This window comes from Phyllostomus hastatus, unplaced genomic scaffold (genome assembly GCF_019186645.2).
Source record: "Phyllostomus hastatus isolate PE091 unplaced genomic scaffold, TTU_PhHast_1.1 phas_contig_86, whole genome shotgun sequence".
NCBI lineage: Eukaryota > Metazoa > Chordata > Mammalia > Chiroptera > Phyllostomidae > Phyllostomus > Phyllostomus hastatus.
Genome location: NW_025333977.1, coordinates 2,318,570 through 2,340,514, shown reverse-complemented (window position 1 = coordinate 2,340,514; position 21,945 = coordinate 2,318,570). Strand labels below are relative to the sequence as shown.

The 21,945-nt window shown below is 40.2% G+C and overlaps 1 protein-coding gene and 1 pseudogene across 1 annotated transcript; both read right to left on the bottom strand.

Annotated features, from left to right (window-relative positions):
* Positions 1–4,139: 4,139 nt before the first annotated feature.
* MRPL39 (mitochondrial ribosomal protein L39) lies at positions 4,140–21,345 on the bottom strand. The gene is made up of 10 exons (XM_045851373.1): positions 21,223–21,345; positions 20,240–20,446; positions 18,381–18,520; positions 15,684–15,783; positions 13,802–13,869; positions 11,252–11,364; positions 8,728–8,793; positions 7,652–7,805; positions 7,081–7,128; positions 4,140–4,252 (listed from the first exon to the last, which is right to left on the bottom strand). Exons 1-10 carry the CDS (start codon positions 21,284–21,286, stop codon positions 4,205–4,207), a joined length of 1,008 nt encoding a protein of 335 aa, XP_045707329.1. The 5' UTR covers positions 21,287–21,345; the 3' UTR covers positions 4,140–4,204.
* Positions 14,568–15,287, bottom strand: LOC123827071 (annotated as a pseudogene).
* Positions 21,346–21,945: the final 600 nt, after the last annotated feature.

Genomic DNA, 21,945 nt, shown 5'->3' with positions numbered 1-21,945 from the left:
AATGAATGCATAAATCAGTGGGACAACAAATCAATGTTTCTCTCTCTCTCTCTCTCGCTCCCTTTCTGTCTCCAAAATCAAAAGTAAAAATTAAATATATATATATATATATAGATAGATATAGATATACATATGAAAATTTGTCTTTTATCTCCACAGGCAGACTTGACATAACACCCAACTTTGAGATCCTTAGAAGTAACATTCCTTAGAAGTAATTTAGTAATCCTCTAAAATTAAAGATTTTCCTTTTCAATGAATTTAACCATGTATGAACTCTAAAATCTGCTCACTGAATAAATTTATTTAAAAGGATATTATCTATTATTTATCAATACTTAAAATACATATACTTCTTTGATCAAAAGGATCACCTATAAGAATTTATATTATAGATCTAGTACATGGGTAGAATCGCATATATAAAACTTTACTAAGTGAAACATTATTTTAATAGAAAAAAACTAAAAATCAACCATCAAGAGGGACTGATAAAATAATGGTACACCTATAAATGGGAGACTACATAGTGAAAGAATAGAAACAGAATAGGTAATCTATAAAATAGAAAGTACAAAGAGGAAATAAGGGGGAAGGAGAAAAAAGAATGCAAAGAAGTGGTCATCACAGTAAAGTGTACATGAATTAAACTGGCTTAAAAGATAGTAATTCCAAGACTAGGTCCAAACAGAAAGTACGTTTTATGCTGCTTATTAAAAAAAGACTTGAAACATAATGACCTTAAGAAAAGTTGAAAAGGGATAGAAAAATATATACCAGGTAAATACTAACATACATTTAATATAATAATAGAACCAGATTAAAGAAAAAAAAAGATTATGGAAACCAGATTAAGTACGGGAAATCATTATTAGGTATACAGAGGATCCTTATTTAATGATAAAAAAGTACAATTTGCCAACAAGTTATAAAAATCCCAAACCAAAATACACAATACTAACAAAAATACTCTCAAAAACATAATGAACAAATCATTTAATTACAAGGGGAAATTGACACAAATCCATAATCATTGTAGGAGAATGGATTTAAGAGGGGGGAAAGGTTCCTAAATTCTTTTTAAAGAGAAAATCTAGCCCTGGCCAGTGTGGCTCGGTTAGTTGGAGCATGTGGTCCCGTGAACTGGGGCGCTGCAGGTTGGATGCCACTCGGGGCACACGTCTGGGCTGTGGGTTCCATCTCCAATCGGGGTGCATATGAGAGGCGGCCAATGGATGTTTCTCTCACACTGACATTTCTGTCCCTGTCTCTCTCCTTCCCTTCCTCTCTCTCTAAAATCAATGGGCATGCCCTTGTATGAGAATTAAAAAGAGAGAGAAAACCTAAAACATAATGACATGAAAAGTTGAAAGAAAACAAAATTTACCATTGACCTACACAAACTTCATGTAGAAATATAGCAGAAAAGAATGATTTTAAGGCACACCCCTCAGAAGTTGACAACCTGATCTTACAATGATGCCAATTTTGAAAAAGGAGAATAAGGACTCACCACACCAGAAATCAAAATGTTATAAACCTGATCATTAAAACTGTAACAGTGGTGCAGGGACAGCGAATGGGCCAGCGGGCCAGCCAGACAGTTACAGGGATCGGATGTATGATGGTGGGGCACCACCACTAAGAGTAGGAAGAAAAGAAATGACATAAAATAACTGACTACCCAGGTGGGGGAGGGGAGGACTCACAGTTCGATCCCTTACCTCACTCTGCATGCCAAATTAAACTTCAAGTAAATTCAACAAATATAAAAAAGGAAGACTTTAAAATATTAAAAAAAATAAAGAAAAATGCCTTATGACCTCAAGTTAGGGAAGGCTTTCTTAAATTTCTTGAACACACACATAAAAATCACAAAGGAAAAGGATTTTTCCACATTAAAATTAAAGACAGTGTAAACAAAGTTAAAAGATAAGCCAGACCAAAGAAAATATTTGCAGTGACAAAAATTCAACTTTTTGAATATATAAAGAGACCCAATTAATATGAAAGGACCAAAGACCCAATTTTTTAAAACTGGGCAAAGGCTATAAAGTGGTAACTCACAGAAGGAATTTCATTGGGTAATAAACAAATGAAGACATGCTCATCATCACTACACGGTCAATATAAAACAAACCGAGTTACATGAGATAGGGTCACATACATCCCACCGCCCAAACATTTGAATGTCTGACGATGACACGTGGAGGGAGTGGGGAAAACGGGAACTATCACACTGCTGATGGAGAGTCAACTATCTGGAGACTAATATTTAGTAAGGCTGAAAATGTGTTTCTGCTTCTGCATACTCTAGAGCAACTGTCAAATGATACAAAAAGAAACATACACAAGAATATTTTCTGCAGTGCTGTTTATAATGCTAAAAAGTCAAGACCATCCTCAATGGTTATCAATGAGAATGAATTAATCATGAGAATAATCATACAGCATATGGTAAACAGAATACTACAGAGCTCTACATGTATCAACCATCTCTGCACATATACTAACATGTACCAACGTGCTAAATGTGAAAACAATGCTGAGCAATTAAAACAAGTTGCAAAAGGGTACGTATCATGAACCTGATTACGTTTAATTTTAAAACAGAAAATATTATACAACGTAAATCACAAAGGGTAAATGATGGATAAGCACATGCAGTAATAGGATAGTGTTTCTTCTTGGAAGCAAATGACGTGAAGATTTTCAATGGACAGGTGCATTTTTCTTAAAAACAAAAGGATCTGAAGTAAGGGAAAAGGTTAAAAGTGGTTAAATTGGGGTAGCAGCTATAAGTCAGTATTCTCGGTTGCAACAACAGGATCTGCTCTAACAAATTTAACCAATGGCTCACAAGTCTCAGGCTCAGAGATCAGATGACACAGCTCTGACAAATGTTGTTACACCACAGAGCTGCTGCAGGGGGAAAGCTCCTGAACTGAGCATGGCCAGCCCCAGGGTCTGCACAGAGGAACGGAACCTCGGAACCTCTGCCTCGACCACCTCGAAAGCCACGTGTCGCTGATCCCAACAACGTAGATCCCAGGTGCCTCTCTGTTTTCAGTGTCACTTCCAAATGTCACACAGGAATGTCTAGCTGGTGAAACTTAGATACCTGTCTGAGCCCTAGTCCCAAAGAAAATTAGAAAATTAAGTTTCTCTCTGCTACATAGTGAAATGAAGATCCATACATTGGGGGAAGTCACCGAACAGTGGATGTTTAAGTAGTGCAAGAGGCCAAAAAACATGATGAATTCCCAAATAGGTGTTAAAGTATTTTCTGTATTTCTTGATACATTCAAGGGAAAAAAACTCAAGTATGAATCCACAAGCAACAAAGGGAATATACCTTCAGACAAAACCTGTGCACAAAGCCCAGAAACCAAAGCGCTCAGACTGGAATGGGAAAAAACAATTTCGGCAAAATATTTTTAAAAGGCTGATAATCAAGACCTACCCAAGGAATGGAGAAACAGGAACTCTCAAATGCTGTTGTTGGGACTGTCATTGACAGGCTGGGACCAGGTGGCACCTGTCAATGACTCCGGTACCAGAAACCCCTCCCTACAGACGTCCTGGCGCGTGGGCAGCACCGAGGGGCAACGAGAGAGCACGTGAGTGAAATCACCGGCTCCCAGTTCCAGCTTCGCTACTTGACGTTCCGGCTCCCTCAGTGTCCTCATTACCACACGGGGACACCTTCTCAACGGGTTGGTTGTGAGGCTTAAATGAAAAGGTTCTATGAGAAATGGCCAGTATGTAAGAAGCAGTCAACTCAGTAAACACTCAGTGAATCTATCTGTGCATAAAACACCTGCCACTTTGCACAGGGTGTTTACTGAACCACTTCAAAATAATGAAAAATGCAAACTAGTGTGATCCTATTTAGGTTTTAAAAGATTACATTTGTATTTGCACATGTAAGTCTGTATGTGTAGAAAAGACCACAAGGAGAAAATATACCACAGGGTGTCACATCTGGGGAGTGTGAGGGGACAGGCTTGTTCCTGTGTGAAATCTTTACTATGAACAGTGTAAGTTGTTGTATTCTTTAAGGGCGGGGGGCGGGGAGTAAACATCAGTATAAATCTCAGGGAGAGAAGACAGTTAATCTTTATAAGCACACACAAACATTACATTAAAAAAACTTTTATTTTAATTTATTATACACAAAATTTATTTAAATTTTAGGAAGTTACTAGGTAGATGAACTTTCTTCTGTAGGTTTAGTTTGATCTTCAGTTACCTGTAAAAATATGAACAGCTTTACTTTTCTAATAAACATTTACTTTTATCCTTCACCCACCACTTAAAACCATTCCACAGTCCACCTCTTACAATGACCTTTGTCTTTCTCCTTCAATAGCAATTATGACAGAAAGTTAGGTAAGAAGAGAAGAAAACATACAAGGCCAAGTATCCAATCTAAACTATCAAGTACAACAATTCCATTAAAAGTAAAACCTGGCTGGAATGGGAGTAAAAGGGAGAAAACTATACTTGAACAATGATTAAAATAAAATTTAAAAAAAAAGTAAAACCTGAGGCATATATCTAGGTTTCTCCAGTTTGTCATTTTATTTTTCACCTATGAAATGAATCATTAGTGTAAGGAAACTACCAGCAGTGCTGCAACAAGGTATTTTAAATCTATTTATTTTATTGGGAGGTTAAATTCTGTTTTGAACATAGTACATGACAGGTATAGTAAAAACAGGTATCTATCTGTACGTCCATACAGTAAGTCCTCACTTAACATCGTCAACAGGTTCTGCGACTTTAAGGCAAAGCACATAGGAAGAAACAGTTAAGTTCCTTCAGCATCTCATCCATGTTATAACAAGGTTAAATGAAGGACACAAACTGTTGTACTTCTATTCTGTGTCACTCAGACACATCAAAGAAACAGGGCAAACCTGCCTTCCTCATCGCCACAAGACCTGCTCCACCTCCTGCACCCCTCGTTTCAGTGAAGAACTCGCTCAGCTGCCACAGTCCTGTCCCCTGCACATTCAAGCACAGCCATTCTCACTGCCACACCGAACTTCAGAAAGTCATCATCTTCTATGCCCCGAATAAGAGTGCCGACTTCACTCACAGCCAACATCCCCGCTGACCCAGAACGAGCTTTTAAACAGGAACAGTGCCCAGCAGGTCACTTTCTTGTTAAAATTCTCCACTTATCCCCAACCATCTTCAGGAGGGCATTGCAAATTCTACATTATGGAAGGTGAGCCCTTCATACTGTTTCCGACAAACTTCTTTGGACCCTTCACCCACCCCACATGTGACCATACATTCAGATTCATCTGATATTCACGCACTCTCCTTTCCTCCACGCCTCTATGCAAGCAGCTTCTCCTAACTCCCCACCCGTCCCCCAGCAAATTATCTGCCTGGCCCCTTTTATTCATCCTTTAAAAGCAGCTCAAGTAGAAGACATCAATTCCTGGGAACCCCCCTTAACCAAGCCCCCAGCTTGGCTGGGCCCGCCTCCTCTGCATGCCAGAGGCCCACGTGCACACCCAAACTGTGCGCTCGTGCCCAGGTACCCCAGTAAAGTAACTTCCTGGAGGTCGGCAGGTTTTGTTCATTTTTGCATCCCGGTCCGGGCACCAAACACTCAGTAAGTCTGTGTTAGCTGCATCAGTGGACCATATGTATAGCCTACTCTCCTCAGAGAAGCAACATGGACAGTGGAAGAAGAAACCTGAACCACAATTAATGTTTCAAAAACAGCTACTCACTGATTTCTACTAGGTATTCTAGGTTACTGTCTCTGCTATTTTTCTGCATTTTCCCTTGCTGTAAAGTATTCAGTTTTTATCACTTCTTGAGCTTCCCCTAATTTACACTAATTTCTTCCCTAGTTTCTTCTTCTAAAATGATTGTTACCAACCAAAGAGACAAAGTTATTCCATTTATTCAAATATACTTTCTTATCATGGAAAAAATTACATAAACTTTACACAAGACTATTATGGCTAAGCAGTACCTAAACAATAAATTCCACCTGTAAAGTCATTAATATAGACTCGGTGTAAACATCATCATAAACACAATCAATAAATATTTATTAGGTAACCCCCCTCCCCCGTGTGCCAAGTGTTGGGTTCAAAATTTGGGGTCATGCGTATACAACAAGCCCTGTATGGTTTAATGAACTGAATGTAGATGGAATAGCAACAACAGAAAATATTGTGAGGAGGTATAGAATCATGCAGAAATTGTATGAATGGATATTTGGTAGCAATTACTCCGAGTGTGTCAGGGAGAAGGTGAGACTTGGGGGAAGTACTGAAGAATGATGTAAACAGAGAGGAGAGTGGGAAATGGAATTGGATGGAAGAACTGTCAGTAAGAAATAGACAGACTTGCAAATCAGTCTGATGCGTGCTGAGCAGTGTGCCTGCGAGCAGGGTCAGAGTGGAAAATCAGGGGACCTGGGAAGGGCTCGTGAGGCTGGGTCACACGGCACGGCTCTCAGGTCACTGCACTGAAAGACGGACACCCAACCTACGAAGGGTGAACAAGGTGGCTGTGGTCAAGAAATGTAATCATTCCTACTAATGAAATCTAAATGCGAATGACAGTGTAAACTACAAAAACAGAAGTGTTCAAAGTTGATTTTTCAGGACATTTGTAAATTTAATATGCCAACAGTCAAGGCAGATTTAAAATATATCTGACAAGTCTTAATCTTTAAAATGTTCATTAAGCACACAAGAAAATTATCATAACACCTAATTAACACAATTACAATCTCCAAACTATTACTATATTTAAACTATTTAATATTTAACTATTAAAATATTACTACTATTTAGTAGTATTCTTATTTCTCTTCAAGTTCTATGGTATCATTTCCATAAGATTAACAAATAAAATCAAAAGAGAATTACAAACTATAATTTTTCTCTTGCCAAAATATTACCAGGGTAAACAATTACAAAACTGCTTTTGCTATTGAGACAACTAATTTCTTTCTTTTCCTTTTCTTTTTTTGTTGTTGTTGCTTAATTTCAATGAATACTTCTTTGTAGAAGAGTACTCTTAGCTGTCAAAAACACTTACCAATTTCTGAGACCTCTCCAATAGCTTATCCCATATCGTAACATGTGCCTTGAAAGGAAGAGATTTAATATGAATTAAATAAATCAATAAAGTTAAAATAAAAGCAGCTAAGTCTTTATACAGGTTTTAAACAAAACAAACACATAATCAGTTAGGCAGTACTTAAATGAGGCGAAATGCTTACAAAGTGGATTAGAGTAGGGAAAAAAGGTAGCATACAGACAGGCCCTGGGTCATGAACAGACCACCAAAACCAGGGAGGAGAGCATGCCAAAAGGAAGGCCAAAAGGCATTCCCACAGGTCTTAGCAACGCACCCTCTCCTGTACTAATTTGAAAAGTTGAAAATTCTGTCTCAATGTGTTTTAAGTGTTTCAGCTAATGTTTCTTCTATGAGTTATCTGGTTACATCCTGGGAATAACGCTTTTGAAATCATACACCTGAATTCATAAAACATTAGTGTCACAACTGAATGAAAATTAAAATGTTATGCCCTTCAAACCGGTATAAAATCAAGACTAGACTCACACCACACCCAAACAGAACGGCCTGAAACTTGACCTGTACTTACTCGTAAGTGCACAGGCAGAGAGAGGCCCTGGAACCTCCGCACGAGACCGGAGCCGGGGCCCGGGAGACCGTGAGCCGCCGACACCGCGTACTGGAAACAGACACTCGTTCTCGGAATGAGAGGGCCCTCCGTCACGTCGACGAAGTCGCCCAGTCTGGTTTGATTATGGAAACAAACAATGAAAACCTGGACATCCAATGACGTACTACATACACTGGGGGGAAGAGTCTATTCGTTCTCTTCGCCGCTACATCTCTGGTCAGAACACTCCGCGCGGCTCCGTGCGGCCTCTGACAGCCACGGCACAAAAGTCCGAAGTGAGAGGCTAAAACTTGGACAACTAAACTCGAGAGAACCTTTTTCTAAATTAGCATTGATGACATAATGAAGATTTTTAAGGTCACTGAAGAATCGTGCCATCACGTGGATCTACTGTCTAAAACTGACAACCTCCAACCTTACAACTCCCTGCGACCGAGCTCGGAACTCAGCACGCATGACAGATCGTGTCCAGAAACAGAGCAGCTTTCGAGAGGAAACGAGTTCAGTCCAAACCAAGCGAACACGAGGCCGAGTAAACAGGCACAGACCACGAAGCCGACTCTGCGTAGCGCACTGTCCCACCTCGCTCATCCTGGCGTCGGGAAGCACACTCCAGTTCAACTTACCTGCAGGCACTATCGGCAGTAACCTATCAGTCAGAATGCGTATTTCTGCGCACACATGAATCACCACGTGCAATTCATAATAATATTTTCCTCAATTTCAAAATTATCTCTTAAAAATTACACTTCTAAACAATGATTTTCTGCACTTGAAATGCAGAAATAAAAGTAACAATAAAATGAGGAACAGAAACAGCTACTGTTCCTGAGGGTAATTTAAGGCTTCCAATTACTACTATACGAAAACAACAAACAAAGCAACAGAAAATAAGACAATGAGAATAACAAAATAAGATACAAGTTCATCTTTTTAAGTTGTCCACTACACACAATAATATAACATAGTAAATATAATAAAGCCACACCTTACTACAAATTAGCATGGCAGCCAACTTTTTTATTTTTACTTACCTGTGCAGCGTGACTATTCTCTCAGGGGTCTGAGATGCCTTCTCTTCTATAAGATCTATTTTATACCTAAAAAACACAGCAAAGAAATAAATTTTAATTATAAATATACAAAAAGATGTTTAAAGGAACCCTGTCCCTCCCTGTTACAGTCACGGTTTTGGAAAGGACGGCTCACATTTGGAGCCTGCTCTTCGTCACCTCCCACCCGCGCCCCAGTCTTCCACCTGCCCACGGCCTCCTGACCCCATCGGCGTCTCACCAAAGCCACAGGAGCCTCCCTGGGACCAACCTGAAGGACACTCTGGGTCCTCATTTTCTTCCCCCGGCACCGCTCACCTCCACTTCCCAAAATGCTTATTATTTCAGCTCTCTGGCCACTCTCCTCTTTTTCTGCCCTTCAAGGACTGTGTCCCAGACCCTCTTTTCACTCTACACGCCCTCCCCGGGCTAGCTCCTTGGTTTGCACAGCGTGAATGACCACTTACACGTGTGCATCTTCCACATCTCTGCTTCTAACCCACGCACCTCTGCTGAGCCCCAAACTGCGTATCCAACACCCTACTAGACATCCACTGGGGCGTTCCACGGGCACTTTAAACTCCCAAATCCTCAAAGTGAACAAAAAGTTACCCTCTCTTTCCCCACCAAACTTGTTTCTTATTCCTAGCTTAGGAATGAAAGAGCTTAGTTCGCATGTCCCTGGCTTTGTAAATGATACCGCCAAACACGCATGTGTCCAAGTGAAAAACTTGGGAGATTTCCTTAATTCCTGCTTCTCCTACCACACCCTCCACATGCAGTTCATACCAAGTCATGCCAATTCCACCTAAATGTTTCCCAAATCTACCCCATCTTGTCAGTATAGCTAACAGCAGAGGTGGAACCGCACAGCCCAGGTTCAAACCCTGACTCCACCACTTACTCCCCAGACCTTTGTCTAGTCTCACCAGAGCACTAAACAAACATTATGTGAGCCCGTGGCAAGGCTGGGAAATGCTAGCTTACTCCAGAACATCCCCTTACTGCCACACCCCTTCTGCCAGAGCTCCACCAAACCCCATCCCAAGCATTACTGAGGGAGACAATTCCCTTGAATATTTACAACTCCTGACCCACCTCTAAGAGCCAAAGCCAAGGCCTGATCACAGATCCACTGTGAACCATCCAAAACTCTTCTGTGCCCTCGAACTTACCCCCAAACCATCCCCTCCCTCCCCCACACATTCAGCTAAGATGCCGAAGCCCTACACGCCTCTGCTGGACTTGGACAGCTGAGTATGAGAAAGAAAAGGCTCAGTGCATGCGGCATGAGAGTCTAGAGCGCTGTCCAATACGGCAGCTGTGGAACACTTAAATGTGATTAGCCCTGACTGAGACGTGCCCTCGGTATACAGTACACGCGGCATTCTGAAGACCTAGTACGAGAAGCAGACTATACAGTATCATCAGCATTTTTAATGTGGAAACGATGACATTTTAAATATACTGTTTAAATAAAATTTATGGTTAAAATTAACTTCGACCTTTTTTAAATTTTTTAATGTAGCCTGTAGGAAATTTAAAGATGGCTCACATATTTCCATTGGCCAGCAGACCCTAGAATTTTGGCACGGTGACCCGACATGCTCTGATAATCCAAGGGATTTTCCTAAGGACTCAGTGGCAGTTTGGTTCTGTAGTTGTACTTTCACTCTACTTCATTTAAAACAGTCTACGCCTAATGGTTTCTAAGTACACTGGTTCCAGGATATGCTGCAAAAAAATGTGCTTCAAGAACAAGAGTTACACAGGTTAATGCATTTGAAAATTATTGTTTTCAGTATCTATTTTGGGAGGCTTCAGAGTGAACGTGAGTAAATTTTTTTATGCCACCATTCTCCAAATTCAGTTCAAACACAGTACATGTTTTTCAGCATATTGATTAACATCGTGTGGAAGAACATTCCTGGGGCGTACCATTTTGAAAAATGCCAAGCCAGAGTATCAGTTAAGGAGGCTTTCAGGAACTAACCAGAGAATATATCTATTATAAAATATATCTGTTAGAAGCTCACTTTTTATTTCTTAGCTTTTTTCCAACTAAATTTGCTTTTACTTAGACTTGTTTCTGAATTTTTATGTTCAGCTTTTAAGAATATAAAAAATTCTTTTTTAAAATATTTTATTTCTTTATTTTTAGAGAGGGGGAGAAGGAGAAAGAAAGGGAGAGAAACATCAACATGGTGGGAGAGAAACACTGATCGGTTGCTTCTCGCATGCCCTCAACCCAACTGAGGATCTGGCCCATAACCCAGGCAGGTGCTCTGACCAAGAACTGAACCAGAGACCTTTCAGTTTGCAGGACAACGCCCAACCTACTGAGCTACACCAGTCAGGGCAGCATATAAAAATTCTTAAGAGCTGAATTTTCTGATAATGGATAAAAAATAAAATAAAGGTTAAATGTTTAAAAAAGAACTGAATTTTCTTCATTACATGTAACTTTGGGAGTTTCAGTCTTACTTTAAGAGAAGCCAAAACTTACTTGTTGTGTTGAAATATTTCTAATGCCACTTTTGCATCAACTTCCAGAGTTTCAAATGGAAGATCTTTATAAATTAAAACATGAGCATCTTTTGTTAAAGAACGTAGGTTCTCCTTAAAAATGAAAAGTATTAATATTTATAACAATTTACTTAAAAGTATTTCAACATAAGGTAGATAATGTAATTTATGTGCTTAATATTATAAATCTAAAATAAAAGCAAAGCAAACTTGTCAGAAAAGAACATTATTAATTTGCAATAATTAAATATCTGGGCCACTAACTATAAGATTAGCAATTTCTCCCAACTCTACAAAGTATAAAGCTTGCAATTTACTTGTAATTAAGATATCAGCCTGCATTAACAGTTAATTCATAATAGTTAACCCTACAAAGAAATTTTAATACATATTTCATTCACATTACACAACTTTATATATGTTTACTAAAATGATATAACAAGTAGAAATGCTAAATAAGTAGTAAGATATAAAAATCTATTTACACGTAGTAAAATCAAGCTTTTTAATTTTTTTAACATTTTTTATTTATTTATTTTTAGGGAGAAGGGAAGGGAAGGAAAAAGAGAGGGAGAGAAACATCAATGTGTGGTTGCCTCTCTCATGCCCCTTCCTGGGGACCCAGGCATGTGCCCCGACTGGGAATTGAACTAGTGACCCTTTGGTTCATAGGACCATGCTCAATCCCCTGAGCTACACCAGCCAGGGCTAGAATTAAGCTTTTTTAAATGCACACGGAAAAAATTGTTGTTTATGTGATTCAGATAGTTTTGCTTGGAAATATAATGTCATCATTGTCCTGCTCGAATATTATAAATTTCTATTTAATGAAAATATAATCTTTACACAATTAAAATGATTAATAATACACATTAACAATTTTTACAACATTTTAAATAAAAACTATAATTAGGTTTTCATACTATAAATCATTACTAATACAGAAAAGATCGATCACTATTAGGCAAATAATTTTTATAACAAAGTTCTTTCCATAAACTTCCTATCTTTAGACTTCTTTTTGCATGAAATAACGTCTCCCTTCTTGAAGGGGTAATTGACTGCATTACAAACCTACACCCATGGTTTAGCATAGCTGTGGTGGAATTTAACTCTCCCCTCCTTTCTCTAAGCCGCCCACCCAATCCTGTGGGGCCAGCTATCATCTAGTCTAGGACACTTCTTTTTTAAAGTTTTATCTTTAAAAAAGGAAAAGAACGGAGCAAGTTGCATAGGTAACGAGAGTTGAATCCTGATCTTGCTAGTTTTAGTTAATTCCTCCAATTAAGAATCTCTTAAATCTGGGGGCATACTTGGAAAGGAAGAAGTTACACTGACACAAACCCAAACACTCTGAGGAAAAGGTTCCCATTCCTTCCTTGCACTTCCTCCTCACCCCCACTCCACCTCTCTTCCCTTCTGTCTCCCTTCCTGTTTCCCTCTTTCCCTCTCAGTATTGAGTAATATGGGTGTGATTATAAAGGAAATAAATTCCACAGCCAGAATTTAACCTAGATCTGCTTTAAAGTCTTGCTTTTAGGAATAACAGTGTTTCACTAAATCTAAGATGTACCACTAAGGAAAAAACACTACCAATTACAATCATAAGAGGCCAACTACTATAAGAAACATTTATGTTCAGAGATACTAAAATGTTCAGAGGTACAGAAAAACGTACACAGTGGAACCAATCAAACAGTATGCTACACCACTTCCCCTTTTCTGATTGCTACACCCCCAATCTGCAGGACATACACTTTTGCTTCATTAAGAATTGGGCACTTGCCTCTTCTTCCCAATCATAACTGAGTCTCGAGGCTTGAGTTCTCAAAGCCATGGGCACCCCACCCTGCCACCACCAGAGCACCTGAACTAGGTCGTCCTTGTTAGCAAGGCCTTGTTGCTCCCCAAGTCCCGAACAACCAGGAGCACCGCACTACAAAGGGTGACCATCCACAAGAAGTCTGTTTTTCTGCTAGTTTGTAGCTATTGGGGTTAGCTTTGTCAAAATCTGATTCTTTAGTTCCCCCCACACGCACTCCCCCCACCCCACACTCAATGTGACCCTTGCACACAGGGGGATCTTACAGTGTGCAACAGGCTAAAGGGTTGGGCAATGGTTTTCAGACTGTACTTGGGGGATCCAAGTCTAAGGCTCCAGGCCCCCCCACCACAAAGTCAACCAAGTTATGCTTCCATATTTTATATAAGACCATATTTTATGGTCTTACTGAAAACCAGTATCTTAAGGAACAGAAGGAACAGTACAAGGCAGAAAGCATTACAAGAAAAGGTCAAGCAGGACATCACTCTTCCGTACAACTGACCGTGCTCTTGTGAGTGCCTCCATTCATGTCTCTATCTTAAATACACTGAAAAAGCAACAACACAGACAGACAGACAGACAGACAGATAAACAGATTCTTTTAAATACCCTCCACATGCAGCACCATTCGATAACACCAACATAGGAATCGTTCTGCCAAAGAAAATCAGACTCTAGAATTAATACTCCAAAGAGCTTACTTACTTTTGTTGGCATCCACTCATCAAGTCTCTGATCCAAAACTACATCATAGCAGAAGGCTCCAGCGATCACTGTAAATCCAACCAACATAAAAATCAAAGTCAAATCTGTAAGGCTAGAAAGTTATCAATTAGCAGCAACTGAATATTTTAACCGTAGAACAAGGGTTAGCGATCTCTCCCAACTCTACAAACCATAAAAATGCTACCAGTGTCTCAGGAGCTTGTCAGAGCTCTACCTAATCTCCCCCATCCAAAAAACTCACTCACCTACTATTAACACAAAATCACCAGCATTTTTGAAGCATTCAAGTTTTCCTCATAAATCACTATAGAGATGTAATGTAATCACTATAGAGATGTCAGTCACCAGATACAGAAATCCCAAAACAACAAGCTATTTAACAAGGAGATAAATGACTACATGGACATGAAATGGTGAGTTTTTTTGGTATCTCCTACGTGTGTTTATTTCTGTTGTTTTGCCCTTAAAATCCTTTATGAAGCTTTTCAAATATTTTTGGTTGTACCTATTCTACATTTTTTTTTGTGAGCAGTCATCTGATTTATAAAAAGATGTAGCAAATATTAAAATGGTGGAAAATATCACTTTCAAAGCAACATTGAAAAGTGCGTGTATTTAACCATACTTAGCGCATAACAGAGCAAGTGGTGAGTGCAGCAATAACAATGCACTCTGTAGTACATTAATAAACTGGCCTCAGAGAAAGTTGGTTGAAGGAAAGCAGAGGAACTTCACCCTTTAAGCATTAGAACCCAGGGGCTCCATAATCATCTGGCATCCACTCGATGTTGTATCTATGATTAGAAAAGTACATGATGGGAACTCCAGGGATCTTCCTGATTCTTCCTTTAAGGTCCAGGTCAACTGTGGTCACAACGTAACACCTGTGCTGAGTTACTCTCTGTACTAGTCATCTGCATAGGTTCCTTTGTGTGAGCATGGTAATCATTCAAATCCTGGATCCTTGGCGATCCTTAGAGCCACTCGATAGTTCTGCCCCAATTTCTCAGTTTCAGCCATTACACAGTCGGTTATACAAGGTATACACTTGGCATAGAGACAGTCAATCACTGACTGCACTAAGTCCAGTTTAGCCTTGATGGAAAAGTTGATAAAGCTGGTATCAACCAGGATGTGGTAAGATGGGCCCAGCTGTGTGTTATATTAGAAGAATAAGCAGGAAGAGTATTGGGGGACTTCTCTTTCCTCGAGTACACTAGGATCTTTCTTTTCTTTCTTTTTAGGTTTTAATCTATCCTTTTCTTTAAGCCTCTGATCTCTCAGACTAAGCATTCGCTTCATGGTCGAATATTTCCTTGTTTTCCTTTGCTTCCCCATGATCGCACCGCACTCTTGTTTCTTCATATTCTACATTTTTTAAAATACAAATGTAATCCTACTACATTGTTGTAAAATCCTAGTTTTAGCAAAATTACCAAAAGCATGAACTTTCCCAATTCCCCAAAATGACATCCCTCTCCAGAGTCATGGCCATTTCTGGTGAGTAACACAACCTAAGCAGAGCTTTGTCCAGAAGTCTATTTATGCTCTTGTTTACTCATCCTCCACGTATTCAACTTGGAAATAAATGCTTAAAGTGCTAAGAAATAAACAGTGAGACAATGTAATTACATGAAATTCACATTCAAGAGAACCATTCTCCACTAATTCTATGACATTAATTATTCACATCCATAAATAAATAAGATGGATTTTGGTACCCACAATAAATGGAGTGCATGTATGATGGTAATTTATACTAGATTAAATTAGAAATGAACTCTATTCAACATCAAAAATAGGTACCAAAATATCCAAAAATTATAAAAAGTACATTGATATATATGTGTGCACACATTACCCGGAACTTCTGGAGCTCTGACCAAACTGACCACATATTCATCTTTGAACGCCCTCTCGACCACACAGCCCATCATCATGGCACAAGAACGCCAATAAGCCTGGAAAAAGAAAACAGACACAAACATGTACACTAAAATTCACCGCAGCCTATTCAACATTAAAACTGAGGCTGACTTTGACTTAGGAAATATTCCCCAGTTATCCGTCCACCCTCCGCACGCAGCAATAATGACCATCAGGCCGTGACATTGCCTGGACCGAGTGAAACACCACCGTCGCAGTGCTGGCAATGCTTCTGTGCAAGGTATCAGACACCGTAATGTTTGTCAACCGACAGTTTTATTATCTTGCGGCAACTTTATTTTTAACCCAGGATAAAGTTAACTTGCTAGCAAACATGTGCTGAAGTAAAATAAATATATTAATATATACCTGTCTGTACACATATAAATATGGAAGGAAAACTCAACTTTCGAGAATTATTTATGACTCCTACCCTATACCTAACAGCATATACATCACTCAGTTAAACATGTTTAGAGCAAAGCAACCTCCCTATTTACCAGGCTCTCATTTTACTGGCACACTTTGACTCACAGACGTGCCTGATACAGGCATCCGTGCAGTGACTTTCTCAGAGCCACCGAGAAACACAAGTCCTGCACATGCATGTCCACCTTGTGTCCCACACTAGCACTACTATAACTGGGCACTTGACTTTTACCAGCTCTTCTCCACATCTGAGGACGAGAGCGGGCTCACTTGGTTGTGTGTGGAGCGCTGTTCCAGAAAATATTCTACACAAATACATTACTTACCTGCACTAAAAATAAGTTTAAACACAGGCCTTCCAAGCAAGTAGCAAAATGTACTTCTCTATCTATACTACATAAGTGTTTGGAATGTCTGTGTAACTCCAGAGACAGAATGCCTGTATTCAAATCCAGGCTCCACCACTTCCTAAACTGGTAACCCCGGTCAAGGAGTAAATCTCTCTTTGCTTCAGTTTATTTATCTGGAAAATGGAGACGACAGCACCTATTTTACTTTTATGAGGGTTAAATGAGTTAATACCTACACGTCACCTACAACAGTGTCTGATACCCAGTAAATATTCAATAGTGGCTATTACTACCATTGGGTTGGCCAAAAAGTTCGTTTTTTTTCCATATGATGGCTCTAGTAGTGCTTAGTTATGTTTAACTTCATTTGATACAATTTTGCTAGATTCTATTGTGACAGCTGCCATATCAGCGTGCATTTAAAAAAAATTATCAAAACTGGTGAATTTTCATGCAGCCATTTTATTATTGAAGATGGAAAAAGATACACAAGATTTTGGGCATATTATACTTTCTTATTTCAAGAAAGACAAAAACGCAACTGAAATGCAAAAAAAGATCCATGCATTATATGGAGAAGGTGCTGACTGATCTAGCATGTCAAAAGTGGTTTGTGAAGTTTCATACTGGAGAGTTCTCACTGGGCGATGCTCCACAGTCAGGCAGACAAGTTAAAGTTGAGATTGATCAAATTGAGACATTAGCTGAGAACAACCAACGTTATACCATGTGGCAAATAACCAACATACTCAAAATATCCAAACCAATAAAGTTACTGGTGAAAATGAAAAATTTGACATTTATTTTATGGAAAAAAACTATACAGACTTTTCGGTCAACCCAATATCTTGTCTATAATTTTCTTATTTAAGTATTTCATTTCAACAAATATTATTAAGTACCTACTACATGTCAGTTGAGGACAGGGTCCCCTAAGGGACATGATCCCTGTCTTCACAGAGTCAAATTAAAATTAAATATTAAAAATTAAATTTAAACTCAATATTGTATCTAGAATTTAAATTTAAATATTGTATCTAAAGACATCAGCCAAGTGTTTTGAGGCCCTGGAGAAAAGAGAAATTACTTTTGACAAGAAGACACTAAGAAGGTTCTACAGAGCAGAAAGCATTTTAATTGAACTATGAAAGACAAACAGGATTTTAATCGGGAAGAAAGAAAATACGCAGAGTTGATGGAAGAGCATCAGCACAAGCAAGTAGGGTAAGACAGGATAAACCATTTGTGACCAAGCCCTTCAGTGTGGCGGGAGCGAAGTGGGAGTGGGAAGCTGCAGTGGAAGGTGAGGCTCAAGCGCAGGCTGAGGTCAGATCACGCAGGTCCTGGAAAGCTACATGAACAGTTATCATGTAGGTGAGTTCCTTAGGGGTAAATGACATGACTAAGGGTTATGTCACTTAATAAAACTCTTACAGGACTATTAAGGAAGACTTTAGTATTTGAAAAGGGGGGTGAGGAAGCAGAGAGAGTTTAAAACGTTTAATAATCCAGAGAAAATGGTCCAAGGCTTAATTCCATCAGTAGCTGTGGGACTGAAATCACTAATATAGAGAGTGATCAGTAAGTGTCAGTTGAACAAAGATACAAATGTACAAGGCATGCTATATCGTTTTCTGAAACCAAAATACGGAGAAATGGACGCTACTAATTATTATCTGAACTGTGAAAATGCCTAATCTAACAAGTAAAACACAATCTAGTATAGTACATTTCACCTCGGCTATTTGTATATTTGCACATTTCATACTCCAGAGAAAAGAGGTTTCAATAAAAAGGAGAAGGAAAAAACTGGGAGTGAGGGAGGGGGAGGGAAATTATGGAGACAGAAGTACCTTATTAACTTCCCCTGGATCACGATCTTTGAAAGTAAGAAATTTAATCTCACAGGACTTGGTCAAAGGCTTGTACATGTCCCACGGCTGTCCGTCCACAAGAGCCAGAATGGACTTCTTGCAGTACCACTCACTTAAATCTAGGAATTTAAAATAGATCAAAGGTCAAAATCTAACCAAACTCAGAAACAAAAAGCTACATGTTTAAGTGCTGCTTTAAGAAATAAAACAACAAAAAGGCAAGATTCTGCAAGTGGTCTTTTTTTTTTAGACAAAAGCATTACATATACTTTTGTAACCAATAAAAAAATAATACCCAACACCTGCGATATATTGTTGATTATTACCAAAATTAACCAAACCATTTGCAAAACTCACTAAGGCTAAATCTAGTTTGACATTAATTTGGTAACCATTAATTAATCAAACAACTTTCCAAGAGTTACTTTTAAATATTCATAGAATAGAAACATGGACATATTCAGATATATGCACACACAACTTAGAAGGAAAAATGTATAGCTATACTTCCATAGTAAGTCTGTTCTAGATGTTTGGGGTCTTGCTCCCAAACTACCTCTTACTTCCTTAATTAGATGGTTTTCAGGTGCACAAAAAAGTGATCAAACTACAGGGTCTAAATCATCAGCTACTACATCTGTTCCATAAAGGCAAGGATCATGTCTATTCTTGCTGACTCATCAGTATATCCAGAGACAAACACCAGGCCAGAAATACAAGAGATATTCAACATAAGTCCACTGAATGGCTGAAGGTGTAAATGACAAGCAAGTCTCAGGGTGGAGGTCATGCTGAGTGTGGTTCAGAACTTCATTCATCTCTCCATGACACAGAGTTTACGTGATGCAAATAAAGCTCCTGAAGGGCCTGAGCTGCTCTTATCCTCCCCTGGAATCTAACACCTATCATATAGCAGAGGGTCAACAACTGCTCAAAAAACAAGTAACATTTATCATAAATTCTAATTCAAATGTCCAAGTAAATAAACATTGAGAGTGTGTACTTTGTAGACCAGCTTAAGCTGATAACTAAAGTTGTCACTTAAATGGAATCTTTACTGAGTTCTTCCAAAAGTGTGAACAATGCAGTTAATCATATACATGTGTGAGAACGTGGGTATATATCTCTTTGGAGTGGAGGCTTCCTAAATTTAAATATTACCAGTTCTACCAAAGCTTCTATACAAGCATTTTGATCAAGAATATAAAGGCCTTGTTCCCTTCATTTCCATACCAAAGCACACATGGTACACAGTTTCTCCCTTAAGATATAAACACAAAAGACATTTTCACCCCAGTCACACTCACCCCATGCACATTCCCACTCACACACTTACCGCACATGCATTACATGCAAACAACACATCACACAAAGAAGGAAGTATAAGCACATAAACGATTTAAGCTAGGTTATAAAGACTAGAAAGGAAAGAAGCCAAAATAGCTTGTCTCCTGAAGCCAGGGTAGTAACCCTACCCCTGAATCCTTTAACAAGACCCTCACGGTGACTGTTTCCATTACACCAGTGTACTGTCTACAAGGGACAAGCTAGTACTAGCACTGTTTGCAGATCTGCCTTCTTTCCAAAACAATTTTAACACCCTATATTTAGCATATTCAAACCAATACCAGCACAATCTGCATTACAGTACCAACCCTGCAAGACCCATTGTACCCTCAAGTGCTAAAGCGGCAGAGGACAGACAGTAAGATGCCAGACAGAAGAGACCTTCTGGGACCCGCAGAGCTCAATTACAGCACCTTGTCTCCTCTGCACCCGCCCTTCCACACAGCTTAGGTAAAAACAGACAAAACGGCATCCTGATTCAGGTTACTTACGCATGGCACAGCTATAAGGTGTTGAAATGTTTTTATTCATCACAAACAGAGTGCCAGGGTCCATTTTCCCAACGTGTTTAACTTCAATCTTCTCGGTCCGGGGAGTTAGTGATAACTGCCTGTTTTTCTCTTTATTAAAGAGATCATTCTGCATTTCTATCAGTTGGGTCGCTGACAGCTCAGAGGCTGGTGATGTTGCTATAAATCCTGTGTAGAAATGACAATAAATATGAACGCTAAAGAAATGACATAGTGCCAGCCCCATGCTGTCCTACTCCCGCTCGCATCACCGTTCTCCTACAAGGAAAGGAAGCGACAGAATTGTAAAGTCGCTCGTCAAAATGCGTTCAGTAGTAACGGTGAACTACTTTCTAATATTAATCAATAAAACGTCAACTAGTCAAGATCTAAGCCTTTAATTCAACTTCGCGCTTTCACCAAGAGAGTTCTATTTCCCACTGGTTTCCTCTGTCGTATTCCAGTCTGTGATTTACAATAAGGGGCAAAAAGTAACCAGGAAGTGGGGTCAAAACTAGAGCAGCCATTGGGAAGGTGAGTCAAGTCGTCACTTTGATAAGATTCTGGGGACAAAAGAAATTCCAGGAGATCGGAGGTCCTACGCCAAAATTACCAATATCTAGAACGAGAAACGCTGTCTATTTAACAATCCCCAAACAACAGGATTTGGCAAGGCAAGTACGAGTATTCCAACGGGTAAATAAGGATATGTTGCACCGAGACATGCGCTCCTTCCCAGAGACGCCCCAAGGTCCTCCAACCACCCGGCCCCCTACCTCCCAGACCCCTTAAAGCCCTGGCATCTGTACGCCAGAGGCCAGGAGGGGGCGGCGGCTGCAATCCAGACGTAAAGAGCCTTCCCAGCCCGAGCCCCGTGGAACCTCCCAGGACCCGCCCCCGGCCCATTCTGGGCAGACACCATCCTCTGAACCTCGCCGCCGGTCCCCACGGCCGCCGCAACTCACGCCAGCCAGCCCTGCCACCGGGGGTGGCCCGCCCGAGCCTCAGCGCCCAGACCACCGGGCCCATTGTCTCGGTCCCGGCCGTAGGTACCGCCGTGCACAACCTGGTCCTCCTCTGTCCTCCGTCCCCCGGAAACTCTGAGCGTGTGCCGCGGATTCCGTGGGACAGTTCCGTTCCGGACCCGGCTCTCGGGCCTTGCGCCGCCTGCAGGCGGCGGGTTCGCGGCTCGCCGACGAGCAATCGCCGGAAGTCTGGCAACTAGAGCTGGGGCACGTAGCCGGGGCGATGAGTGGGGCCGAGAGATGCTGAACGCTGCAGAGGCCGGTCCTCCACCCCGCAGGCTCTGCTGGAAACAAGCGTTTCTTTTGGAGCGGCTGCTCCGGATAAGCAAGATCAGCCTCCGTCGTCCGCGGGTTCGAGCCCGGCCGACTGGGAGAAGCCCTTGCTTACCGTAAAGAATACTTGTGGGGAGAAACATTGGGAAAGGATAGCTTCCATTTACTCTTGCTTTCATGGTCAGCCCGGCTCTCCACGCCGATGACATATTCTAGCTCGTGGTTTAAGTCTCGGTTTTTCAAGGGTGAGTTTTTAGGTCGGCTGCAGCGGGTCTGCGTCCGGGTGCTCCCATTTATTTAGCCATATTGTCTCTTGTTCACTTAATAGATATTTGTCGAATGCATGAATGAATGAACAAATGCTCTTGCAAAATGTTGCAGAGCAACATT

Bases quoted from the DNA above. Each gene is read 5' to 3' on its own strand.
- MRPL39 (XM_045851373.1), bottom strand. From the start codon at position 21,286: ATGGGCCCGGTGGTCTGGGCGCTGAGGCTCGGGCGGGCCACCCCCGGT. The intron at 8,794-11,251 runs GTAAGTTTTGGC...TGTGTTTTTTAG, and splicing joins GAAATATTTCAACACAACAA to GTATAAAATAGATCTTATAG. The intron at 7,806-8,727 runs GTAAGTAAAAAT...TAATCAAACCAG, and splicing joins AGAATAGTCACGCTGCACAG to ACTGGGCGACTTCGTCGACG.